The 21,636-nt window shown below is 41.2% G+C and overlaps 1 protein-coding gene across 1 annotated transcript; it reads left to right on the top strand.

The window, feature by feature from the left end:
* The first annotated feature begins 228 nt into the window (after positions 1-228).
* On the top strand, positions 229-19,289 carry LOC121529555 (RLA class II histocompatibility antigen, DP alpha-1 chain-like). The gene is made up of 4 exons (XM_041817493.1): positions 229-627; positions 10,249-10,504; positions 16,336-16,620; positions 19,138-19,289. Exons 1-4 carry the CDS (start codon positions 229-231, stop codon positions 19,257-19,259), a joined length of 1,062 nt encoding a protein of 353 aa, XP_041673427.1. The 3' UTR covers positions 19,260-19,289.
* Positions 19,290-21,636: the final 2,347 nt, after the last annotated feature.

A 21,636-nucleotide genomic window follows, 5' to 3' on the forward strand; every position in this document is an offset into this window, starting at 1 on the left:
AGACCTGGAAGAGGGTGATTGGGAGGAACGGCCCCCTTGATCTGAACCTGAGCAGACTTATGGCCACATGTCCTGGACACCTGGGCAAAGAGAGGGGTGGAGCAGTTGACTCATCATCACCTGGTGGTGAGTTGGCTCCGCTGGTGGGGGAGGATGCCAGTCAGACCTGGCAGGCCCAGATGTATTGTGAGGGTCTGCTGGGAACACCTGGTGGAGTCCCCTGAGAGAATGCGCTTCAACTCTCACCTTCGACAGAGCTTCAACCACGTTCTGGGGGAGGCGGGGAACATTGAGTCTAAGTGGGCCATGTTCCGTGCCTCTATTGTTGAGGCAGCTGATAGGAGCTGTGACCGTAAGGTGGTCGGTGCCTGTCATGGCGGTAACCCCCGAACCCGCTGGTGGACACCAGCAGTGAGGGATGTCATCAAGCTGAAGAAGGAGTCTTATCGGGCCTTTTTGGCCTGTGGGACTCCAGAGGCAGCTGACAGGTACTGGCAGGCCAAGCAGTTTGTGGCTTCAGAGGTTGCTAAGGCAATAACTCGGACGTGGGAGGAGTTGGGAAAGGCAATGGAGAAAGACTTCTGTATGGTTCTGGTCCACCATCAAGCGTCTCAGGAGGGGGAAGCAGTGTGCTGTCAACACCTTGTATGGTGGAGATGGTGCGCTGTTGACCTCGACTCTGGACGTTGTGGATCAGTGGAAGGAATAATTCGAAGACCTCCTCAATCCCATCAACACACCTTCCAATGAGGAAGCAGAGGCTGGGGGTTCGGGTGTGGGCTCTCCTTCTCTGTGGCTGAGGTCGCTGAGATGGTCAAAAAGCTCCTCGGTGGCAGGGCCCCGGGGGTGGATGAGATCTGCCCTGAGTTCCTCAAGGTTCTGGATGTTGTGGGGCTGTTTTGGTTGACACGCCTTTGCAACATTGCATGGCCATCAAGGACAGTGCCCCTGGACTGGCAGACTGGGGTGGTGGTTCCCCTTTTTAGGAAGGGGGAGGGTGTGTTTAAACTATAGGGGGATCACACTTCACAGCCTCCCAGGTAAGGTCTCTTCAGGGGTCCTGGAGAGGAGGGTCCGTCGGATAGTCGAACCTCAGATCCAGGAGGAGCAATGTGGTTTTCGTCCTGGTCACTGAATAGTGGACCACCTCTACGCTCTCGGTAGGGTCCTGGAGGATGCATGGGAGTTTGCCCAACCAGTCTACATGTGTTTTGTGGACCTGGAGAAGGCATTCGACCGTGTGCCTCGGGGAATCATGTTGAGGGTGCTCCAGGAGTATGGGGTACTGGACCCTCTCATAAGGGCTGTTCAGTCCCTGTGTGACCCACTGGGAGGAGGCCCTGGGGAAGACCCAGGACATGCTGGAGAGACTATGTCCTGGGAATGCCTTTGGATGCCGCGGGAAGAGCTGGACGAAGTGGCCGGGTAGAGGAAGGTCTGGGCTTCCCTGCTTCGGCTGCTGCCCCCCCGACCCGACCTCAGATAAGCAGAAGAATTTGGATGGATAGATGTACTAGCAGTGCTCTTGAGATATTGTGTGAAAGGTAAAGGATGATCATGAGAAAAAGTGGCAAAATGGGAGAAAAGGGGAATTAATGAGCAAAAATGGCAAAAATTTGATTTAAAGTATCAAAAAATGGCCAAAAGGCAAAAAGATCAGCAAAAAAGACTTAAAATCAGCAAAAAACAAAAACAAAACAGAAAAAAGATGAAAAGTGGCATTAGTGGGCAAAATGTACAAATAATTGGGTTAAATGTAGCAACAAGTGTAAAAAAGTGGCAACAAAAACTATCTTAATAATGGAAAAATTGATTGAATGTGCAAAAATAGGTTAAAAAAAAGTGACAAAACAGGAAATTTGGTTAAAAAAGGGTTTAAAGTGGCAAAAAATGGGTGAAAAGGGAATTCAGTGAGAATAAAATGAGAACAGTTTTAGTTTTAATGTAGCAAAAAGTGGCAAAAACAGCAAAAAGATGCAGGAAAAAAATGGGTCAAGATAGATGAGAAATGGCAAGAACTACTCACAAAATTTGCAAAAAGTGGTGTTAAAGGGCAAAAAGTCCCCATAAAAGGCATATAAAGAGACAAAAAATAAAAAAAAATAAAGAGTTGAAAAATTGGATGGAACAAGGCAAAATGGGTTGTAAGGGGAGAAAACATGGCAAAATAAAACAAAATAAGCAAAAATTGATTAAAAATAGGCAAAGGGGATTAAAATTGGCAAAAATGTGGCAAAAAGAGGTAGAGGTAGTAGGTGGAAAAATAGCAAAAATAGATCAATTAAAAAACAGCAAAAAAGGTGTTAAAAATGGGGTATGAGTGGTGAAAACATGGAATGAGAGGAAAAGAGGCAAAAATGGATTAGAAACGGCAAAAAAGGAAGAGTTGCTAAAAGGGGTTAACTTTATTTTTTAAAAAAAAGTGGCTCTAAGGGGTTAACTGAAGGGATACTGAAGGGTCAGGGTGAACAGGGCCTGGTGCACCGCTAAACTTCCTTTTAAACTCAGAAAAGGCCTCTTCAGCCTGTGGAGTCCATCTGAACCGGGAGGTTCCTCCCTCAGTCACTGCAGAAATGAGTGAGGCATGGGTGATTGGACATGGAAGACACATTTCTCTGTCTTTGCAAAGAGCTGATCCTGAAGCAACCTCAGAAGAGACAGTTTTACATGGCTCACATGCTGCTGATATGACGATGAACCAAGATGTCATTAAACAGAGATGTCAAGCATGTCAGTGAGGACATCGTCACGAATGCCTGGAAGACAGTCATACAATTTGGTCCTGCTAGTGCAGTCATTAGCTGGGACTGAGCAGCACTTTTGTCTGAATTGGACGATGTGTCTTTAATCCAACAAGTGCATAGAGCAACACTGAAAGCTTGACTTGTGCAGAGAAAATGCTTTTGCCTTTTTTTTGATGTGTCTCCTCCCTGCTAAGAGCACGGAATAAAGGGAGGATATTTTCTCACCATTCTTAAGGGCTGTGGCTGAATTGATGTTGGGTTTTCTCCAGCATGTTCAGGTCGTTTTTTTGTGTTTGTTATGATAAGAAAACCTAAGCTTGTTTGACCTCATCAGCTCTGATCAAATCTACTTCTATCTGCCTTACAACATTGCCCTAGTCATTACCCATCTTTGTCTCTTTATGATTCTCTCTGCTTTCTTAAATGCTGAAAAACAAACATAATTGCAGATTAAACTTGGGTTTCCTGTCAGACATGTAAGGGGCCAACTTCCCTATCAAACCGGTTGGTTGCAGTGAAACATTTCTCAAATAATGATTTTGCACTCATCCACGGCCCTCAAACAGGCCCAGCACTCTTCTAGATGCGCCTGATTAGTTGCTCCAGACCCGCTGTGAATTCTTCTTCTACTTTCAGTTGTATAGCTGCTTTGTTTGTCCTGCGGGATCATCCCTCTGCATCCCTCGGCACCATGCCTCTGTTTACTGCGTGCCATGCTGACTCAGTCTGAGCACGTACAAAGTCTTTCCTTCACAATTCAACATCCACCCAAACACGGTCAGCCAGGCAAGAAAAAAAAAAACATTTTAACAGCTACAAAGTTCTGATGAAACTGACTTAATCATTAATGAGAACAGGAGTCTTGTGTAATCTTTAATTGTCTGATACTTAGGAAGCTTATCACACCCACATATATCCTTGTCACACAAAACATGCCCCACTGGTTATCCAAGTAAAGGTTTGATAACACCTCTCTGAAACTTCCACAGAACTCCAGTTATCTGTTAATAAATTTCAATGAGTCAGTGCAAACCAGATTTCTGACAGAAAGACGACTGTAGGAGGCTGCCGCGCCAAGAACACCTCCAATGTCATCCAAGAGTTCAGATTTACTAAACAGTGTTTTCATTTTCCTCTTAAAATGATCCATACCCTTTTTTATCCTTTTATATCTCTATTCCTTTGGCTGGAAGGAATTGGGCTGGAGAGCAGAAGGTCGCTGGTTCGAGTCCCGGTAGGAGCGGAGCCTGACCTTGGCCTGGAAGCTGGAGAGGTTCCATCACGTCCTGAGCACTGTTGAAGTGCCCTTGAGCAAGGCACTGAACCCCCCAACAGCTCACAGCAGCGCCTAGCAATGAGCAGCAAGGCCATCACTGTATATGTGTGTAATATGTAAAAGCAACTAAACAACCTTTTTTCATCTTTTACCAATTTTTGCCACATTAACCTCTTTTGACTACTTTTTCTGACAACTTTTGTCCCTTTTGCCACTCCACAACCCATTTTGCTGCTTCTCACCCATTTTGCTTCTTTCTAACCCCTTTTCACCACTTTATCTGGTCTTTTTTGCAGCACTTCTGCCAACCTTAACCCTTTTTTAATATCTACTAATTATGACATTTAATTTCAGTAAACAGATCAAATGTTCAGTCATTCTATAACTGTTGTAATGTTAATTGTTGATAGGATGGATTTAACAGCTGCAGACAATTAAAGCCAAAGGATACTCTTAAAACTACAACATCTTTTTTTCTTTCTTTTCTCAATTTAATGATCTTTCAGGGGCCGGAGAGGAAGCTTTGGAGGGCCTGACATGGCCCCCGGCCAGCAAGCCAGTTGATGATCAGTGCTGTATGGTATGACTCTGAAAGTAGTGTCACTCAGTCACTCTGGGACATTACAGGGCCATCTGTAGGATTGATCTCAGCGGTCAGCCAAAAATCTGGAAAACAAGACCCAGGACTGTTGGGTCCTGGCTGGAGTTGTTGGATTGTGTGTTTGATGAGTTTGATGAGGGAAAGCTGGAAATACCATATGTCCCCTTAGCATTAGCTAAGCAGCTCGCATCTCAGCCCCACCAATCTAAAAACAGCTCGCATGGACAACTAAAGGTAACGAACCTACTCATAAGAATATAGGGATTATGGCAATGGGCGAATTTACCAAAATGTTGAAGTATCCCTTTAAGCCATGAATGGCTGAGAAATGTCATGACTTCATAGGGAGGATGGCCTAGAGCACAGGTGTCAAACTCAAAGCCTGGGGGCCAAATCCAGCCCATGGAACAGTTAAATCCGGCCCACAAGATGATCTGATATTTCTGTTATAACTGGCCCATCAGTATGAGGTCTGCAGATTTCCTCAAGTATAAAAATGTAAATATATTCTTGATGATTTAAGATATCCTTGTTAAACCATTAAATCTGAAAAAGTCAGGAGTAAAAATATTTAGATAAGAAGTCAGGAATATGGAAAAATTAATTTGTGTTTTAATTTAAAATTTTCAATTTAGCATCTCACAGTTAGGACTCAAACTTAGAATTTTAACTTTTTATTTCATACTTTGAGAATTTCAACTCATAATTTTGACTGCTCATATAATATTTTGAGCTTTAAGCTCCACAAGCTTCATAATTAAATTTTTTAAGAAATATTGTGACCCTTTTAGCCAATTATCTTGTATTTTATCTCATATTTTCAACTCCAGATTTAGACTAAATGATCCTATAGTTTGACCTTTTAGACCGACAATTTAAAATGTTGAATCATATTTTGACTTTTAATTTCATGATTACAAATTTAATTTCATATGTTGACCTTTCTTTATATATAATATATTTTCCATTAAAGAAAACATTATTTTTCAATTTCAGTTTCATGTTTTGATCTTTTTGAACTTATAAATTTACTTTTCTCAGAATGTGAACCTTTAAACTTTTCTTTTTCACTTTTTAAATGTCAAAATCATTTATCAACAGTGCTAAGTTTTTTTTTGTTTTTTTGCTTTTTTTCATATTCTATTACCAGTGAAACAAGGTTGACAGTTTATGGTTAAAAAGGTGACACTGTTAGGCGTCAGGTTAGTCCTGTATCCAGAATCCTGCCCCTGCTGTGATTGAGTTTGACACCCCTGGCCTAGAATAAATTTAAACCTCACCAGTAACACTAATCAGTAAGAATGTTCCTAATTAATGGTTTTGACTTTTTTAACTGCAGAAGATGATTCTGATTGAATGGTAATGTGAAGCCCTGCAAAGATGGAGATGATGTGAAGTGTACACTGTAAGCTGGGAGAGAATAGTATTGATATTTGCCAATCTAACTGCTCATTGAGTAAACTTCTTTTGCATTGTTTTTTTCTGAGGCATTACCTCCATTTTACAGTAACAGAAAAGATGATGTTGACATTGAATATTAGTGAAGTATAGTTGATACATGCTCTGAGCTCCTGTATGCTGTAGTTTGATACGATGCTGCCCTCTGGTGGTCATAGGAGAAACTCAGTAAAGAAAGTTAAATAACAACCACTCAAAGATTATCTTTTGCTTTGGTTTTATTTTTAGCATATTTGTCACACTTAAAGATTTAAGACCAAGCAAATCAAACATGGTGGTGGTAGTGTGATGGTCTGGGGTTGTTTTGCTTTTGAGGGATCTTGACCACCTGCTGTAATTGATGGAACCACTAATTCTTCTCTCTACCAGGAAATCCTGAAGGAGAAAGCCAAACCACTGCTGGCAAAAACATACACTCGCACGCACGCACACACACACACACACACACAAACTGACAGACATACTCACAGAGACACCCACTACTTACATTCTGCAGGAGAGGAGGCAAAAAGCAGCTGAATCAAAAAGTGAAACCAACAAAAAGTGTTTCCTGCCTTTATAAGGTCAGGTGTGAGCAATTAGCGCCCACTCTTTGTCTGAATCCTGGTAGCAGTGTGGCAGGACTGCTTGGTTTGTGCAGGGTAGGTGTGTATTTTAATTAATTAGCTTCCTGGGGTTAGATTTAGCATTTAAATTCCACTGGTTAGGGTTAGAATTAATTTACTGTATGGATTGATGAGGCGTGTTTTGTACGGAGCGTGGTTTGTAGCAGCTGCAGCTGCAGCTAGACCATTCTCCAGGAATGAGTCCTAAAACACGAAAGTAAGTTAGCATTTTAGCACTTCCGGTTCCCTTGTCTGATAGTCTATGGGATTTTTGAATGAGTTTTCAGTCAAATGCCTGAAATAAGGTCTGTGCTGAACACAAGCTGAATAGAGTTTAACGTTTTATTCTACAACATAAAATACATCTGAAACGTGCCCCACCTTCGAATTGCATATCTTTTCACATCTTAACAGTGGTTGCTAAAAGACAGCTAACAAAGACCACAGCATTTGTGGGGAAGACAATATGTCATCATCCGAAGCGCAGCAGCTGAGCCTGCCGCTCACTTGTATTTGTATTTGTAGTTCAATCAAGGGCGTAGGGATGAGTTTAAAATTGGGGGGGGACACATATTGGAAACCTGACCGATCTGCAAAATATTCACAAAATGCTACGTGATTTTTATGATCTTAAAATGTGGGCAAACCACCCAGAAAAACCACCTCTCCCTCTTCCCCTTGAACAAAATGGCTCGAGTCTTTAATCAAATCATAATGATTATGAGCTTTCAAGGTACAGCCCCTGAGCACAAAGGTGGCTCATTTTAAAACTAAACAGGAAAAAAAATCCACTTATGTGTCACTATGGAGTAGAATTTCACCATATAAATGTGAATATAATTATAAGAATATAAGTTAACCTTATATTATAAGATAACCTAATCATAACCTAACCCAACCCCTCCTTATGGTACTGTGGAAATAATGAAATAATTATTGAAAACTGTTCTTTAAAAAATCAACCTGACATCAGTCCTTACCTGTTCTCCTTTCTGAATCTATTATTATCAATAATATGATTTTTAAACCTTACCTCACACCCTGAAGCTCCATCTGCCTCTCCTGTCTCTTCCCTGAATGTATTACATTTCTTCTCATGATAAAATTGTTTACCACTTATAAGTAATAAAAAGCCAGAAGATGGAAAATTCAGAGGACAGGTGTATGCTACATGTGGGTCTCACATTTTATGAACATTGCTGTGCGTTTTCTGCTCTTACTATAGTTACTTCAGATGCTTTAAACTTGCGCCAGCTCATCCCTGGCATAAAATGTTACACCATGTCATAAAATAAGAGCAGCTTAAGTCCAGCTGGTGCACAGGGTTTAACTTCAGTCATAACTTCTAACTCTCTTCAGAAATATCCCTGAAATCAGCTGCTGTGCTTTGGACAGGATGAGATTATGTGTCAACCAACACATTTCCTCTGTTTGGATTCAATACTAAGGACACTCTGCGCCAACACACAAGCAAATGGGCCCACAAACACACACAACTAAATGATGTAGATTGCTACTACAGTTCACAGCACACACGCCCACATTAGTAGCTGTTGGACAGCTCACATGTCACACTTTAAAAAACAAGACTGATCCTGTAAAGGGTCAATTTTCATGTAGTGTGAAGGATCACAGGGGAGGTCAAACTCTTTCACTGATACTGGTGGAGAGTTCTGTGTATCAAAACAGAAAAAGAAGTCATTAAGATCGTTTGCACTATCCAAGTCATTCTTAGTGACCGGCTGTTTTTTCACAGGTCCATATTAGTTATCTTTCTTATGGAGTTCCAGAGTGTTTTATTGTCCATAGAGCTGTTGTTGAGACAAGCTTTAACCTCCTTGGTAATATAAGGCTTATTGTTGGGGAAATGTATTACCTCTTTTGAGGGGACAGTGCTGTAAACACAGAATTTAATGTACTCTGTTATAGTGTCAGTAGCCTCATTCAGCTCCAGGTTATAGAAATTGATCCAGTCAGTGCATGAAAAACATCCTCTTAGATCTCTAAACTCCTCAGTCCACTGCAGCACACACGTGCACTGGGGTTTGCTCCATTTAAGCAGTGATTTGTAAGTGGGAAAAGGTGAACTGTCAGATGGTCAGAGGTAGAGAGTGGAGGGAGAGCCTTTGCTTTAAACGCACCGTTGATGTTACCGAAACATTTGTCCAAAACATTGTTTTTGCGTGTTCCACATTTGACATACTGGTAAAATCCAGGGAGAGTGGGCTCCAGGACTGCGCTGGAGCTGGTTGTGCACACAGTCTGCAATGCGATTTGCCGCTTGCACTGCGTTACCACTTGGGGGGGGCGTAAGCAGCACAGATGACAATATTCCCAAACTCTCTGGGTAGATAGAAGGGATTAGCAGAGTAGTTCAAGGCCCGGGTCACAAAAACGATTCCCTTACTGTTAGGTAGCTTTCACATTAGGGGCCCGGTCCCGGATCCGAGTGCACTTGAGGCCAAAGTCCGGTTCGTTTCGGTGAATGCAAACGAATCGCACCAGGGCTCCGGGCCCAGGCCCACTTGGGGAGGTGGTCTCGGGCGCGATTCAAGTGGACTCTGGCACAGTTTGGATGAGATGTGAATGCAACTACGCTCGGATACAGGACAGAGCGCCGCATCAGCTTTATGACATCCTCGTAAAAACTAAACTTCTTTCCACAGTGCAGCAGTTTGTTCACATTTTTCCTCAATAAAGGGCAGAAATCATCAGAATCCAGCCAATAAACGGTCTGTTGTGACTCACCTTACAGATGAACCCAGGCTGGAGTCAGTGAGAGGAGGAGCAAAGGCGATAAAAGTCTCCTGTCACCTCAAAAACAGCTGCATCTGTGCAGCATGAGACCATTTAACCCTCTGAGCTGTAGTAGATGTGCAGATACGAAGAGTGAAGTTACTGGCATCTTAAAAGTGATTTTAATCATCCACGGATGTAGGATGGACTTTTTATCGGGTCAAAACAAAAACAATCTTCTACTTCTCTCTCCTCCTTGGCGGGGTCGTAAACCAGCTACGTGCATACCGCCACCTGCTGTTTCAGACTGAGTAAATACGCAAGTGGGCCCTGGCATGGATCCGTGTTGCTAGTGTGAAAGCACGCCAGAAGGAGGAGGGGGAGGAATTGTTCCTTGGCGTGGTTCACATCAACTGGGCCTAGTGTGAAAGCGTCCTTAGTTATTTGCACCAGCTGTCCCTCACATACACACATATGCCTCCACCTCTAGATTTTCTGGAAGCCCCATCCAGGGCAGCACCAAAGAAAAGAATAAATTTCAATGAGAATTTTAAACTTCTGATCAAAAATCTGCTTACTGAGGAGCAGGTGGTCTAGTGGTTTAAGGTGCTCCCCATGTACGCGGCAGCCCGGGTTCGAGTCTGGCCTGTGGCCCTTTACTGCATGTCTCTCCCCCAATCTTGACCCTGTTTCCGACGCTATCCACTGTCCTCCTCTATCTAATAAAGGCACAAAAATGCTGCCCCCCCCCAAAAAAAAATCTGTTTACTGAGGGAAAAAAACCAAACAAACACAAACAACCAATCATCAGTCTGATGGTTCTCTCTCTCTCCAGGTTTTCATGAGGATCTTGCTTTTAATGGATGTTCAGACTCTGATGGAGAGTCCATGTACGGTCTGGATGGTGAGGAGCTCTGGTACGCTGATTTTAAGAAAGGAGAAGGAGTCACTCCTCAGCCAGACTTTGTGGTTCATACTGGATACCGAGATGGTACTTATCAACAAGCTGTGGCCAATCTAGATGTCTGCAAACAGAGCCTGAAAGTTACCCGTGAAGCCCTCAAAGACCAGAAACTGAAGAGAGGTAAAAACAAACACACCTCACACTAACCACTGAAATATTAAAATAATTAACATTTAGTAATCAGAATAAATACAAATATTACTGTTTAATAGTCATTAATATTACAATGAACACAGAGAGTACTGACCTGATATCTAAGGTGGATGAATGAATAAATTATGGACTCCATGTTGAGGTTATTTAACTGTCACATGTTTATGACCTATCAGCTACTGGCTCAGTTCGTCTCCTTACATCACTTCCTGTTTCAGAAATAAACTGTTTATTTCTGTTTTAATGCAAACATGTGAAGATTAAACCAATCAGAGGTGATCTACCATCACAGCTGTTTACTGTTATTATAATGTTAAGTAAATGTTGATGTTTATTCAGACGTCCATGGTTCAGTCTGATAAATCTACAGATTATAGGAACAGAGGAGAACAAACACTCTTTATTCACATATTTATATTCATATTTATATTTATTTTTAACCTCTACTGTCATCTCTGTGAGCGTCTGTTCAGCCTTCAGATAAATATGAATAAATGAAATGATAAATCTACATTAAACTAAACATGGTTGTAGATGTGACAGATCTATAGATCTGGTCCTAACTGTAGTCTGGATTATTGTAGACCAGGACTCATCAGGTACAGTTGTACCAGGACCAGATCTTTCCTGAACAGCTGTGAGGGTTGAACTTTTAGATAACTAAAGACTTTTATGAAATGATCACATTAACATGTTTCTGTTCTTGTGTTATCTTTCAAATGTAAATGATTTTAGGCTCTAACAGTGGTTTTATAGCACAGACTGAGATATTTATCAGAGTATTTCTGAGGCTATGAGGCTGTCTATAACCTGGTTCAGAGCTGGTATTCTGTGTATTTGTAGGTGAACAACCTAAGGAGGAATATTGCAGTTCTGACCACAGACTGATGAATCAGTGTTTAACCTGCAGATCTGATAACCATGGCTGAAATATGAAGTCACTCTTTAATCTCAGTAGTTTTGGAGTCATTTTATTAGCTGTAGGGAGTTTTTAACTATAAAAAAGAGACCCACATGTGGGGGGGCTGGATGTGCCCCCTAGGCCAGTTGATAATCTCTGTTGTAGACTAACCAGATCTCTGTAAAGTCCAGAATACAGTCTGAGATCTCCAGATGATCCTCCTGTATTCAGATTAACACGGAGGATTAAACATGTTAACCTGGTTCCTCTACCTCATCTCTCTCTAACCCTGACCCTCTCTGATCCTGGACAGTTAGACCTACAGTTATATAGTCAAAGAACACAGAAGTACACTGTTCCTCATCTTTTTAAACTCATTTTTTTATTTAAACATAACAAGCATACAACAAAAATATGCCATATTCATGTTTTTCTTTTTCCCAGTATATCCTTTAGACAGGTTCCTTTTTTCCTTATTTCCTTATTTTCTTAACATTCCAACTGCAACAACTACTTCTCCTTAGTGTGCCCAACACACACACACCCACACACGCACACACACACACACAATACGCAAAAAAAAAAAAAAATAGACAAATGACATCAGAAGAATTTAAGAGGAAAAAACAAACAAAAAAAGGCTCAACTAAAATCATCATACCAAGTATCAGAGTGTCAGTGACCTTGATTATAGTACATCAGGTAGACACTCTGCTACATTACTGCAGTATCAGAGCTATAACAGGTGCTCATCTCTTTATAAAGGTTGGGACCTGAAGCCTTAAGACGTGTGATTTTTTCATATAACTCTAGAACCTTCTGAATGCAGACATCATATGATGGTGGTTCAACCATCTGACTGTACTACTCTTCATGGCTGCTACTAAAAGGATTTGGAGTAAATATGCTTTATCTCTGATGATGTTCTCAGGTAGAACACCAAGGAGAACAGTTATAGAGTCTTTGGGAATCTCATGATGAAAACTTCGTCATCAAGCATCAAATACATCCCTTCAGTATGTAGTTAGTTTAGGACATCCCAGAATATGAGTGTGATGTCTCTGTGCTGTCCACACTTTCTCCAACACTTATCTGACCGAATTTGGTTCCATTTAACTGTGACGTGGTGTTATAAATATCTGGTCACAATTTTCCACCTGAACTCCCCCCTGACGTTAGAACTGGTCTCTACATGTGCTTCCTGTGTTCCAGTCCCACTTCTCCTTTATATGTGAAGTTAGAGTCCATGGATAGAAATATGTTACACACTTTTAGATCACTCTCTTCATGTCATTACTGGACTGTCTTTAGGAAAAAGAGCTCCAGCTGGAAAGGATTTTAACTTTATGAATTTCTGGATGTGTTGTCAAAAAGTGTCTCAGAGTTTAAATTCATTTCTTATTTGTTCAGAAGATTTTAGTTCACCATTGATAAACAGCTGATTCAGATGTCTTAGTCCATACTGAGACCACCCCCTAAACCCTCTATGAAGCGGTGTGAAGCCTCAAAGATAACCAGCATCAGCCGTAGATGATATATTTTTGGGTAGTTTATAAAGGCCTGTATAGTTCTCCACATGTTTAACGTAATCTTTGTCCATTTACCTGTTTGGGTCTTTTTTAAACACAGATCTGAAGAGGGTATTACTTTAAATGTACTGAGCTGAGACTATTTTCGATGTTAACCCATCGAGTATATGTGTGGTCCTTCATCAGTGAGATCAGGGGTCTCAACTGTGCAGCCAAAAAGCTACCTAAAATGTGGGAGTCCCGAGCCCCCCTGAAGTTTGGATAATTGTTTGACTCTGAATCCAATTCTTGGACGTGGATATAACTTTATTCAGTCTATCAAAAGCTGTTTTTGGGACATCTATGGGCAACATCTGGAACAGATAAAGTAACCTGGTAAAACATTCATGTGCACTGATTCAATACGGCCCAACAAAGTTAAAGGGAGAGCAGACCAGCGCTCCAGATCTTGGTTAGTACTCCCAATGATTTAGCTGTAGTTGTCCTCATATAACTGGTCTAGTGAATATGATATAGTGATGCCTAAATATATCATACTCTTGTGCCACTTAAACCCACTTCTTTATTTTCTCAGAGTTTGACCACTGAGGTCCATCACTTCAGTTTTTTTCTATGTAGACTTTATAACCTGAAAGGAATCCATGACTTGATATAACTCTTTTAAGGTTGGAGATTGTTGTTTCTGGTTTTGTAGCACATAATCAGCATACAGTGATAATTTGTGTTCCTCATCATTAATCTTAATTCCTTTAACTGATGTGTCATCTCTAATGAGCTGAGTGAGGGGTTCAATACTACTAGTGCATCTCAAAAAAATTACAATATCATGAAAAAGTTCAACATTTTTTTGTCACTCTTGTCAGAAAGATAAACCTATGTATTATATAGACTCATTACACACAGAGTGAAGTATTTCAAGCCTTTATTTCTGTAAATGTTGATAATTATGGCTTACTGAGAAGAAAACGCAAAATTCAGTGTCTCCAAAAATTTGAATATTACATCAGATCAATAAAAAAGGATATTTTATACAGAAATGTCAGGCTTCTGAAAAGTATGTTCATTTCTATGCATTAATACTTGGTTGGGCCTCCTTCTGCATGAATTACTGCATCAATGCGGCGTGGCATGGAGGCGATCAGCCTGTGGCACTGCTCAGGTGTAATGGAAGCCCCGGTTGCTTTGATAGCGGCCTTCAGGTCATTTGCATTGTTGGGCCTGTTGTCTCTCATCTTCCATAGATTCTCTATGGGGTTCAGGTCAGAATCACAGTAACACCATGGTCACTGAAGCAGCTTTTGGTACCTTTGGCAGTATGGGCAGGTGCCAAGTCCTGCTGAAAAATGAAATCCGCATCTCCATAGTGCTTGTGAGCAGAAGGAAGCATGAAGGTCTCTAAAATGTCCTGGTAGATGGCTGAGCTGACCTTTGACCTGATAAAACCCAGTGGACCAACACCAGCAGATGCCATGGCAGCCCAAATCATCACTGACTGTGGAAACTTCACACTGGACTACATCAACGTGGATTCTGGTCCTCTCCTCTCTTCCTCCAGACTCTGGGACCTTGAAGAGTCCCAGAATCCTCCTGTCACATCTCTACGGGCCAATCAGAGCAACAAAACACGTGATGTAGCTACTGAGGAATAACACGAAACATGGCGACTGTAGACATGTCAGTACTCGACTTTTGTGGTTTTTGAAAAGAAAACAACTCACTGCTGTTCTTTGTTCTTCTTTTCATGAAGACATGTCATCAAGTTCTGATAAAACTGGCGCTTTAGCAGCATCCACGTCAATCTCTTCCTCCATAACTGCACCAGCTCTTGCTGCTGCTTGTTTACGTCACGACTCTGCTGCACCTGAAAGTACCGCTCCTTGTCACTGATTGGTCCTGTCACTTTCTAACTTGGCCCAAACGGTTCAGATGGGAGCTTTGAAGATGGATTCACCAGGGAGAAAAAATAAAACCATCTGCTTTGCAAGGTTAACCTAGAACAGCATTATGCCCAAACTGTACACAGCTATGTTGGACATTGCTGCTCTGTAATCATGAGTGGTGTTAAGGAAGGTAGTATCAGCATTGTCACTACCTGGAGCTCGCATAAATGGAGCCGGGGTCTGTTGAAGGTGGCGTGCTGTTGAGGCTGTGTGGGCCGTGTGGTAAGATAGGTAAGATGATGTCTGCATGTAGGCATGGTGGGTGGTGAGAGCCGGCATGGAGGGGGGTGGCTCTGGGATGCTGGAGATCACTGTTCAGCCCTCTGGAGGTGTCCAAGACTAACTGGACCAAACACTGATAAAGGAGGGGTCCCACTTGACAACCCTTGAGAAGTGCTGGTTTCTTACTACCCATGGGTCTGCACAGTGGACTTGTGGAGGCAATAGTAATGGATTAGGGATTTCTTCACTGAGCGCTGATCCTCTTTATAGGGCACAAGTATCTTGTGTTTCATTCAAATGTACTTATCACTCCGCGTATCTTTTTTCAGACGTGAGGCGGTGTGTGTCCACTGTCCATCTATGAGTCCAGGGGGAAATTTATTCTCCCTAACCCTTACCCTAACCCTTTTCCTCCAGGTGTTCTCGGTGCAGTGCTGCGGTGTGAGCGATCTATTTTTACCTCTTTGTCCTGTTGTAGCAATTCTTTCAGAAGTTTGGACACTGCTGCTGGTGAACTCGACCCGGGCTGTTCAGGGACCCCCACAATACGGATATTTCCTCTTCTCATCTGTCCCTCCAAATCCTCACATTTTTCTTTCAGCTGCTCCACTTGATTTCTAACTGTGGACACTGTGGTTTGTACAGCCGTGGGTTCATCTGACCATGTCAAAGTCCTCCTTCCACGTCTTTCATGCTGTTTTATTGACTTGATTTCAGCAGGGGTAGCAGAGGTGTTAGCCACAATTTTAGCTCTCACAGCCAGCAGCTCACTCTTTATCACATCAAATGTCTCCACTAGCATCCCTTTTAACTCTTCTTTTATCACAACTGATACGTCCGCCCTCAGAGTAGAAATAATGTCCATTTTCATGCCTCAGTATCCATGCTGTCTTTGGGTTGTTCCCTCAGAGAGGCAGGTCCACTAGCAATACCTGTAGTACCACATCCTGAGGCTTCAGGCCTTGGCCTGTGGGATCCAGTCTATTTATCCTTGTGAAGACTTGCTGCAATCAGTGATGGTGTAGCTTGTTCAGTTGTTTGTTTCAGGTTATTAAATACAAACAGGACGTTTAATATCCCAAAAATGTAAACATGAATGTTGTAGGATTAATTTAACACAGGCTGTGAGCTCTGCTAAAACACGTCTTACTGCATGCCTTACTCAACAGCACCTCTGACTGTCTGTGACCTTCTCTCTGTCTCCAGATCCTCCAAACACTCCTGTGGTCTACCCCAAAGACGAGGTGGAGCTGGGTCAGAAGAACTCTCTGGTGTGTCATGTGACCGGGTTCTTCCCCGCTCCTGTGACCATCAGCTGGAAGAAGAACGGGAAGACCGTGACCCAGGGAACCACCACCAACGCTCCTGTCTTCAACAATGAGGAAACCTTCTCCCAGTTCTCCAAACTGGAGTTCACCCCTCAGCAGGGAGACATCTACAGCTGCTCTGTGGATCACATGACCCTGGACCAACCACGGACCAGGATTTGGGGTAAGAGACCTTCATGGACCCCAGAACTACAGACACAGAGACGTTAGACTGTTGGTTTATAATAAACGGACCAGAGAGACAGGAGGGTCTGGGTAGTCCAGGTCAGACCTCAGACCCATGAGAGGAAGAGTTTAGACTCACCACCAGGGCGTTTTTAGGCCGTTCCTGGGGGGCTGAAGTCCCCCTAAAATGCTCCTTAGCCCTCCTAACAATAATTACAGTAAAAACAGTGAAAATAATGAAGGAATGCTTCACAGCGTTACATTACTTTCTGTTTATAGAGCAGAGATAGTCAGCCCATGGCTCTCTAGTCACCTGTGGTTCTTTAGTGCCAAGTCTACATGAAAACTTTGATTTCCTTTAATTTGTGTTTTATTATCGTCTGTGTGTGACAGAGGAGTGTGTGTGAGAGAGCAGAGGAAGTCCTCCGGTGGTCGTCTCTTCAGATCATATATTCAGTAGTGCTGTCTGCTGCTCAGACTGAAGCTTCTCGTTTTAACAAGTTTCTTCAGTCACTTCCTGTCCATGCTCTCCCACACTAGTATTTATGATGATCATTGATACGTGTCGTCAGTGACCCTCACACACACAGATCACATGTTGAGATAACGTCACGTCTGGTGAAACTTGTCCAGACGTGGCTGTTTTCCTTGATTTTTAATGATGCTGATAATAAAAACTGTCTAAAGAGCAGAAACAGGAAACCAGAGCTACAGAATGAGGCGGGGCTGGTTTAGTCATTTGGAGGTCCAGGGCAAAGACCAACATGAGGCCCCTCCCCCTTTAGCTAAAAATATCAATAATGAGTGGGAAAAAAAATAGAAATCATGTCTTTTATGTTAATAAATCCACAGAACTACAGTAAATGTCCCAGTATGAGAGATAAATACCCCAAAAAAACAACCTTAATTAATCAGCTCTTTGAAAAACATCTCAGAGCTCAGACTAATATTTGAACATCCCTTAGACCAGCTGGAGCTTCATGAATAAAAGTATATGCTCATTGTCAGTAACATCCTTTCCTCTAACTCTATAAAGATTTTTTTGTGTCCTATTGATCCTATTTAACTACACAATAATCCAACAGTTCACCATTTTATTTTATTTCAACTATGGAGAAATAAAAAGAGAGGAGTTATAAACTATATATTTCTAGATATTATACACCACATTTATATTTTACTAATGGATTAATGTTTTCTAACATCTTTTCCATGAACTTCCTCCACATATAGACCTTTAAATACCAACTCATAAACTCACTCAGGCTGTTGTTAGAGAAAAGAAGACCTGCTGAAGAATCAGGAAAGGACAGAGAGTGAGTCAGACTATAGATCCTGATAAATGCTCTACAACAAATAATTTATTAGTTAAGCGATTTCATTCTGAAGTTCCTGCTCATTAAATTAATCTCTATGATAGAAAGAGCAGTGAACCTGAGGAGGCCAACTGTATATGTATAATCAACCTCTGGCTTTAGTTACTCTATGAATCAACCTCTGGCTTTAGTTACTCTATAACTCAAACTATGGCTTTAGTTACTCTATAACTCAAACTCTGGTTTTAGTTACTCTATAAATCAAACTCTGACTTTAGTTACTCTATGAATCAAACTCTGGCTTTAGTTACTCTATGAATCAAACTCTGACTTTAGTTACTCTATGAATCAAACTCTGGCTTTAGTTACTCTGTGAATCAAACTCTGGCTTTAGTTACTCTATGAATCAACCTCTGGCTTTAGTAACTCTATGAATCAACCTCTGGCTTTAGTTACTCTATGAATCAAACTCTGGCTTTAGTAACTCTATGAATCATGAATAACTCTGGCCTCTGGTCCTCTTCAACTCTGGCTTTAGTAACTATGAATCAACCTCTGGCTTTAGTTACTCTATGAATCAAACTCTGGCTTTAGTAACTCTATGAATCAACCTCTGGCTTTAGTTACTCTATGAATCAAACTCTGGCTTTAGTAACTCTATGAATCAACCTCTGGCTTTAGTTACTCTATGAATCAAACTCTGGCTTTAGTTACTCTGTGAATCAAACTCTGGCTTTAGTTACTCTATGAATCAACCTCTGGCTTTAGTAACTCTATGAATCAAACTCTGGCTTTAGTTACTCTATGAATCAAACTCTGGCTTTAGTTACTCTATGAATCAAACTCTGGCTTTAGTTACTCTATGAATCAAACTCTGGCTTTAGTTACTCTATGAATCAAACTCTGGCTTTAGTTACTCTATGAATCAAACTCTGGCTTTAGTTACTCTATGAATCAACCTCTGGCTTTAGTTACTCTATGAATCAAACTCTGGCTTTAGTAACTCTATGAATCAACCTCTGGCTTTAGTTACTCTATGAATCAAACTCTGGCTTTAGTAACTCTATGAATCAAACTCTGGCTTTAGTTACTCTATAAATCAAACTCTGGCTTTAGTTACTCTATAATCAAACTCTGGCTTTAGTTATTTTATAACTCAAACTCTGGCTTTACTTAATAATCTGTGTTTGTGTCTCCAGAGGTGAAGCAGACTGGTCCAGGTGTGGGTCCTACTGTGATCTGTTGTCTTGGTCTGACTGTCGGCCTCCTCGGTGTTGCTGTTGGAACCTTCTTCCTCATCAAAGGGTACGAGTGCAGCTGATTGGCTGAAGATGATTATCATTTTTCTGTCTGTCTTTCTGCTTATTACAAACATATACCGCTGTGGCACACATGCTTTTATCATTGACTGTGTTTAAATGGACTTGAGTATCCTGGTTTCTGTCAGGTTTTTGAAGTTTCCTGGTTTCTCTTTGTGCATGTAAGCGTCTTCCTGAACAGTTTAATTTTTCAGCCATGAGTGTAGTTTACTCTGGAGACAGAGAATGACCCCTAACGCCATGAGACATCAGGAATTAGAGCTCTGTGAGTTGAAGATGGAGTGACGGCAGTAAGAATCCTCCACAGTCTTTCAACTTCTCTCAGTCCTGACGTTTAGAAACTAGAAAAGCAGTCAGAGAGCACAGACCTCCACCATCAGCCCTATCTCACAATAGTACAGGATCCTTTCAAAAATTCCTGGATCCAGACGGTGATCTGGATCACTCCCAAAATCTAATCAGTTCTCCCTTATGCCATTTCTGACATTTCCTAAAAATTTCATCAAAATCTGTCCTTTTTGAGTTATGTTGCTAAGAAACTAACAAACTAACAAACTAACAAACTAAGAAACGAACCCTGCTGATCACAGAGTCATTGTTACCTCCTCAGGTAAAAATGACTCTGATGTACTTTTCAAAGTAAAAGCATAATCTTTTTCAAGAACCACTTTGAGCTACCTGTGTTTTCACTTGCTTTTTTAAAAAGTTGTTTTTGGGACAGTTATCTAGTGAAGTCAGTCAGCTGCGAGTTGTTTTGCTCTTTCTTGGCGTCTCAGACAAACTTTGATAGTGTTTAATAATGATAATTCAAATAGCCTAATACTGATAATGGTGAAACTGCAGTCATGAACAACTACAGGTCTATTTCCAAACTGTCGTGCCTTGCTAAAATATTTGAAGCTTTAGTAAATGAGCAGCTCAAATCATTTCTTTTAGATTATTCTGTTTTAAATAGACACCAGTCTGGTTTTAGACAGAACCACAGCACTGTCACTGTCACTGCTGCCACTCTTGTTTTAAATGATTTTATCTCAGCCCTGGATAACAGGAAACACTGTGCAGCTTTATTTATTGACCTTTCCAAAGCCTTTGACATGATTAATCATACAGTGCTCTTAAGTAAGCTTGATAATATTGGCTTGGACAAAAATGCTGACTGTTGGTTCAAGAGCTATCTCACGGGCAGACAGCAGTGTGTAGCACTTGGAAAGGCAAAATCAGATTTTATTACTCTTACAAGAGCTGTTTTAATGATTTTGAGGTTGCTCTGACCAATCACAGGCTTCTTCTAAATGCAGAGAAAACCAAATGTATGCTGTTTTCTAGAGCTAAAAACATTGATTTTCAGAGTGTTATTATTACTAATGGTGGCACCAATATTGAAAGAGTGTCAGAATATAAATATCTTGGCATTTAGATTGATTAGAAGATTACTTTTAGATGTCACGTTTCTAATTTGGTAAGTAAACTTCGTCAAAAAATTGGCTTTTCTTTAACAGAAATAAATCGTATTTTCCTCTGCATTGTAGAAAAACTCTGGCTGAGGCAACTTTTTTTATCAGCGTTGGATTATGGTGATATTTTGTACAGGCATGCCTCAGCTACAACTCTAAAATCCCTGCATGCAGTTTTCCACTCTGCACTTAGGTTCATTACTGGTGATGCCTTCAACACTCACCACTGCATCCTTTACAGTAAGGTTGGGTGGTCCTCGCTCTCAGAGAGACGCGACCTGCATACATACATGTTTATTTACAAGGCTTTACTTGGGATCCTTACAGCTCCTCCATGTTAGCCTGGTCTTCTGGAGTGCATAACACCTAGTGACTGGCTAACTCTCCAGGTTCAAAAGTTCATTCTGAGCTCAGCAGATCTGCCTTTAGTTTCTTTGCACCTTCTGCTTGGAATTCACTGCAGAGCGCTTTAAAAATCAAAGAACTGGTTACTGTGGGGCATTTCAAATCATTATTGCTGAATTTCTTGTGCTCTGATTGCACTTGTGTCACCTGACTTTGATATGCCTTTTCTGGCTGATATGATGATTTTTTTAACTTGTTAATGTACTTTATGTCTTTTGAATATGTCTGATATAAAACATTTTCATTATTTTTATGCTCGACGTCATTGTAAATGAGGGCTCATCCTCAATGATTTTTCGAGTGTAAATAAAGCTAAATAAAAAAAATTAGATAAAATAAACATTTGAAATAACAATTTATATTAGACATCCTCTCAGTCCCTTTTTTTCTGCAGATGTTTTATAACCTGTAAGTACACTTTGCTAATATATATATAATACTTTCCTTCTCTGTCAGGGCGCCTCGACTTTGGAATGACCTGCCCGAGGAGATAAGGCATGCAGAATCAGTGACATCTTTT

This window comes from Cheilinus undulatus, linkage group 21, assembly GCF_018320785.1.
Source record: "Cheilinus undulatus linkage group 21, ASM1832078v1, whole genome shotgun sequence".
Taxonomy (NCBI): domain Eukaryota; kingdom Metazoa; phylum Chordata; class Actinopteri; order Labriformes; family Labridae; genus Cheilinus; species Cheilinus undulatus.

Excerpts from the sequence above, each read along its gene's own strand:
- LOC121529555 (XM_041817493.1), top strand. The coding sequence starts at position 229 with ATGCGCTTCAACTCTCACCTTCGACAGAGCTTCAACCACGTTCTGGGG. Across the intron at positions 628-10,248 it reads CGTCTCAGGAGGGGGAAGCA|TCTCCAGGTTTTCATGAGGA; the intron begins GTGTGCTGTCAA and ends TGGTTCTCTCTC. Across the intron at positions 16,621-19,137 it reads ACCACGGACCAGGATTTGGG|AGGTGAAGCAGACTGGTCCA; the intron begins GTAAGAGACCTT and ends TTGTGTCTCCAG.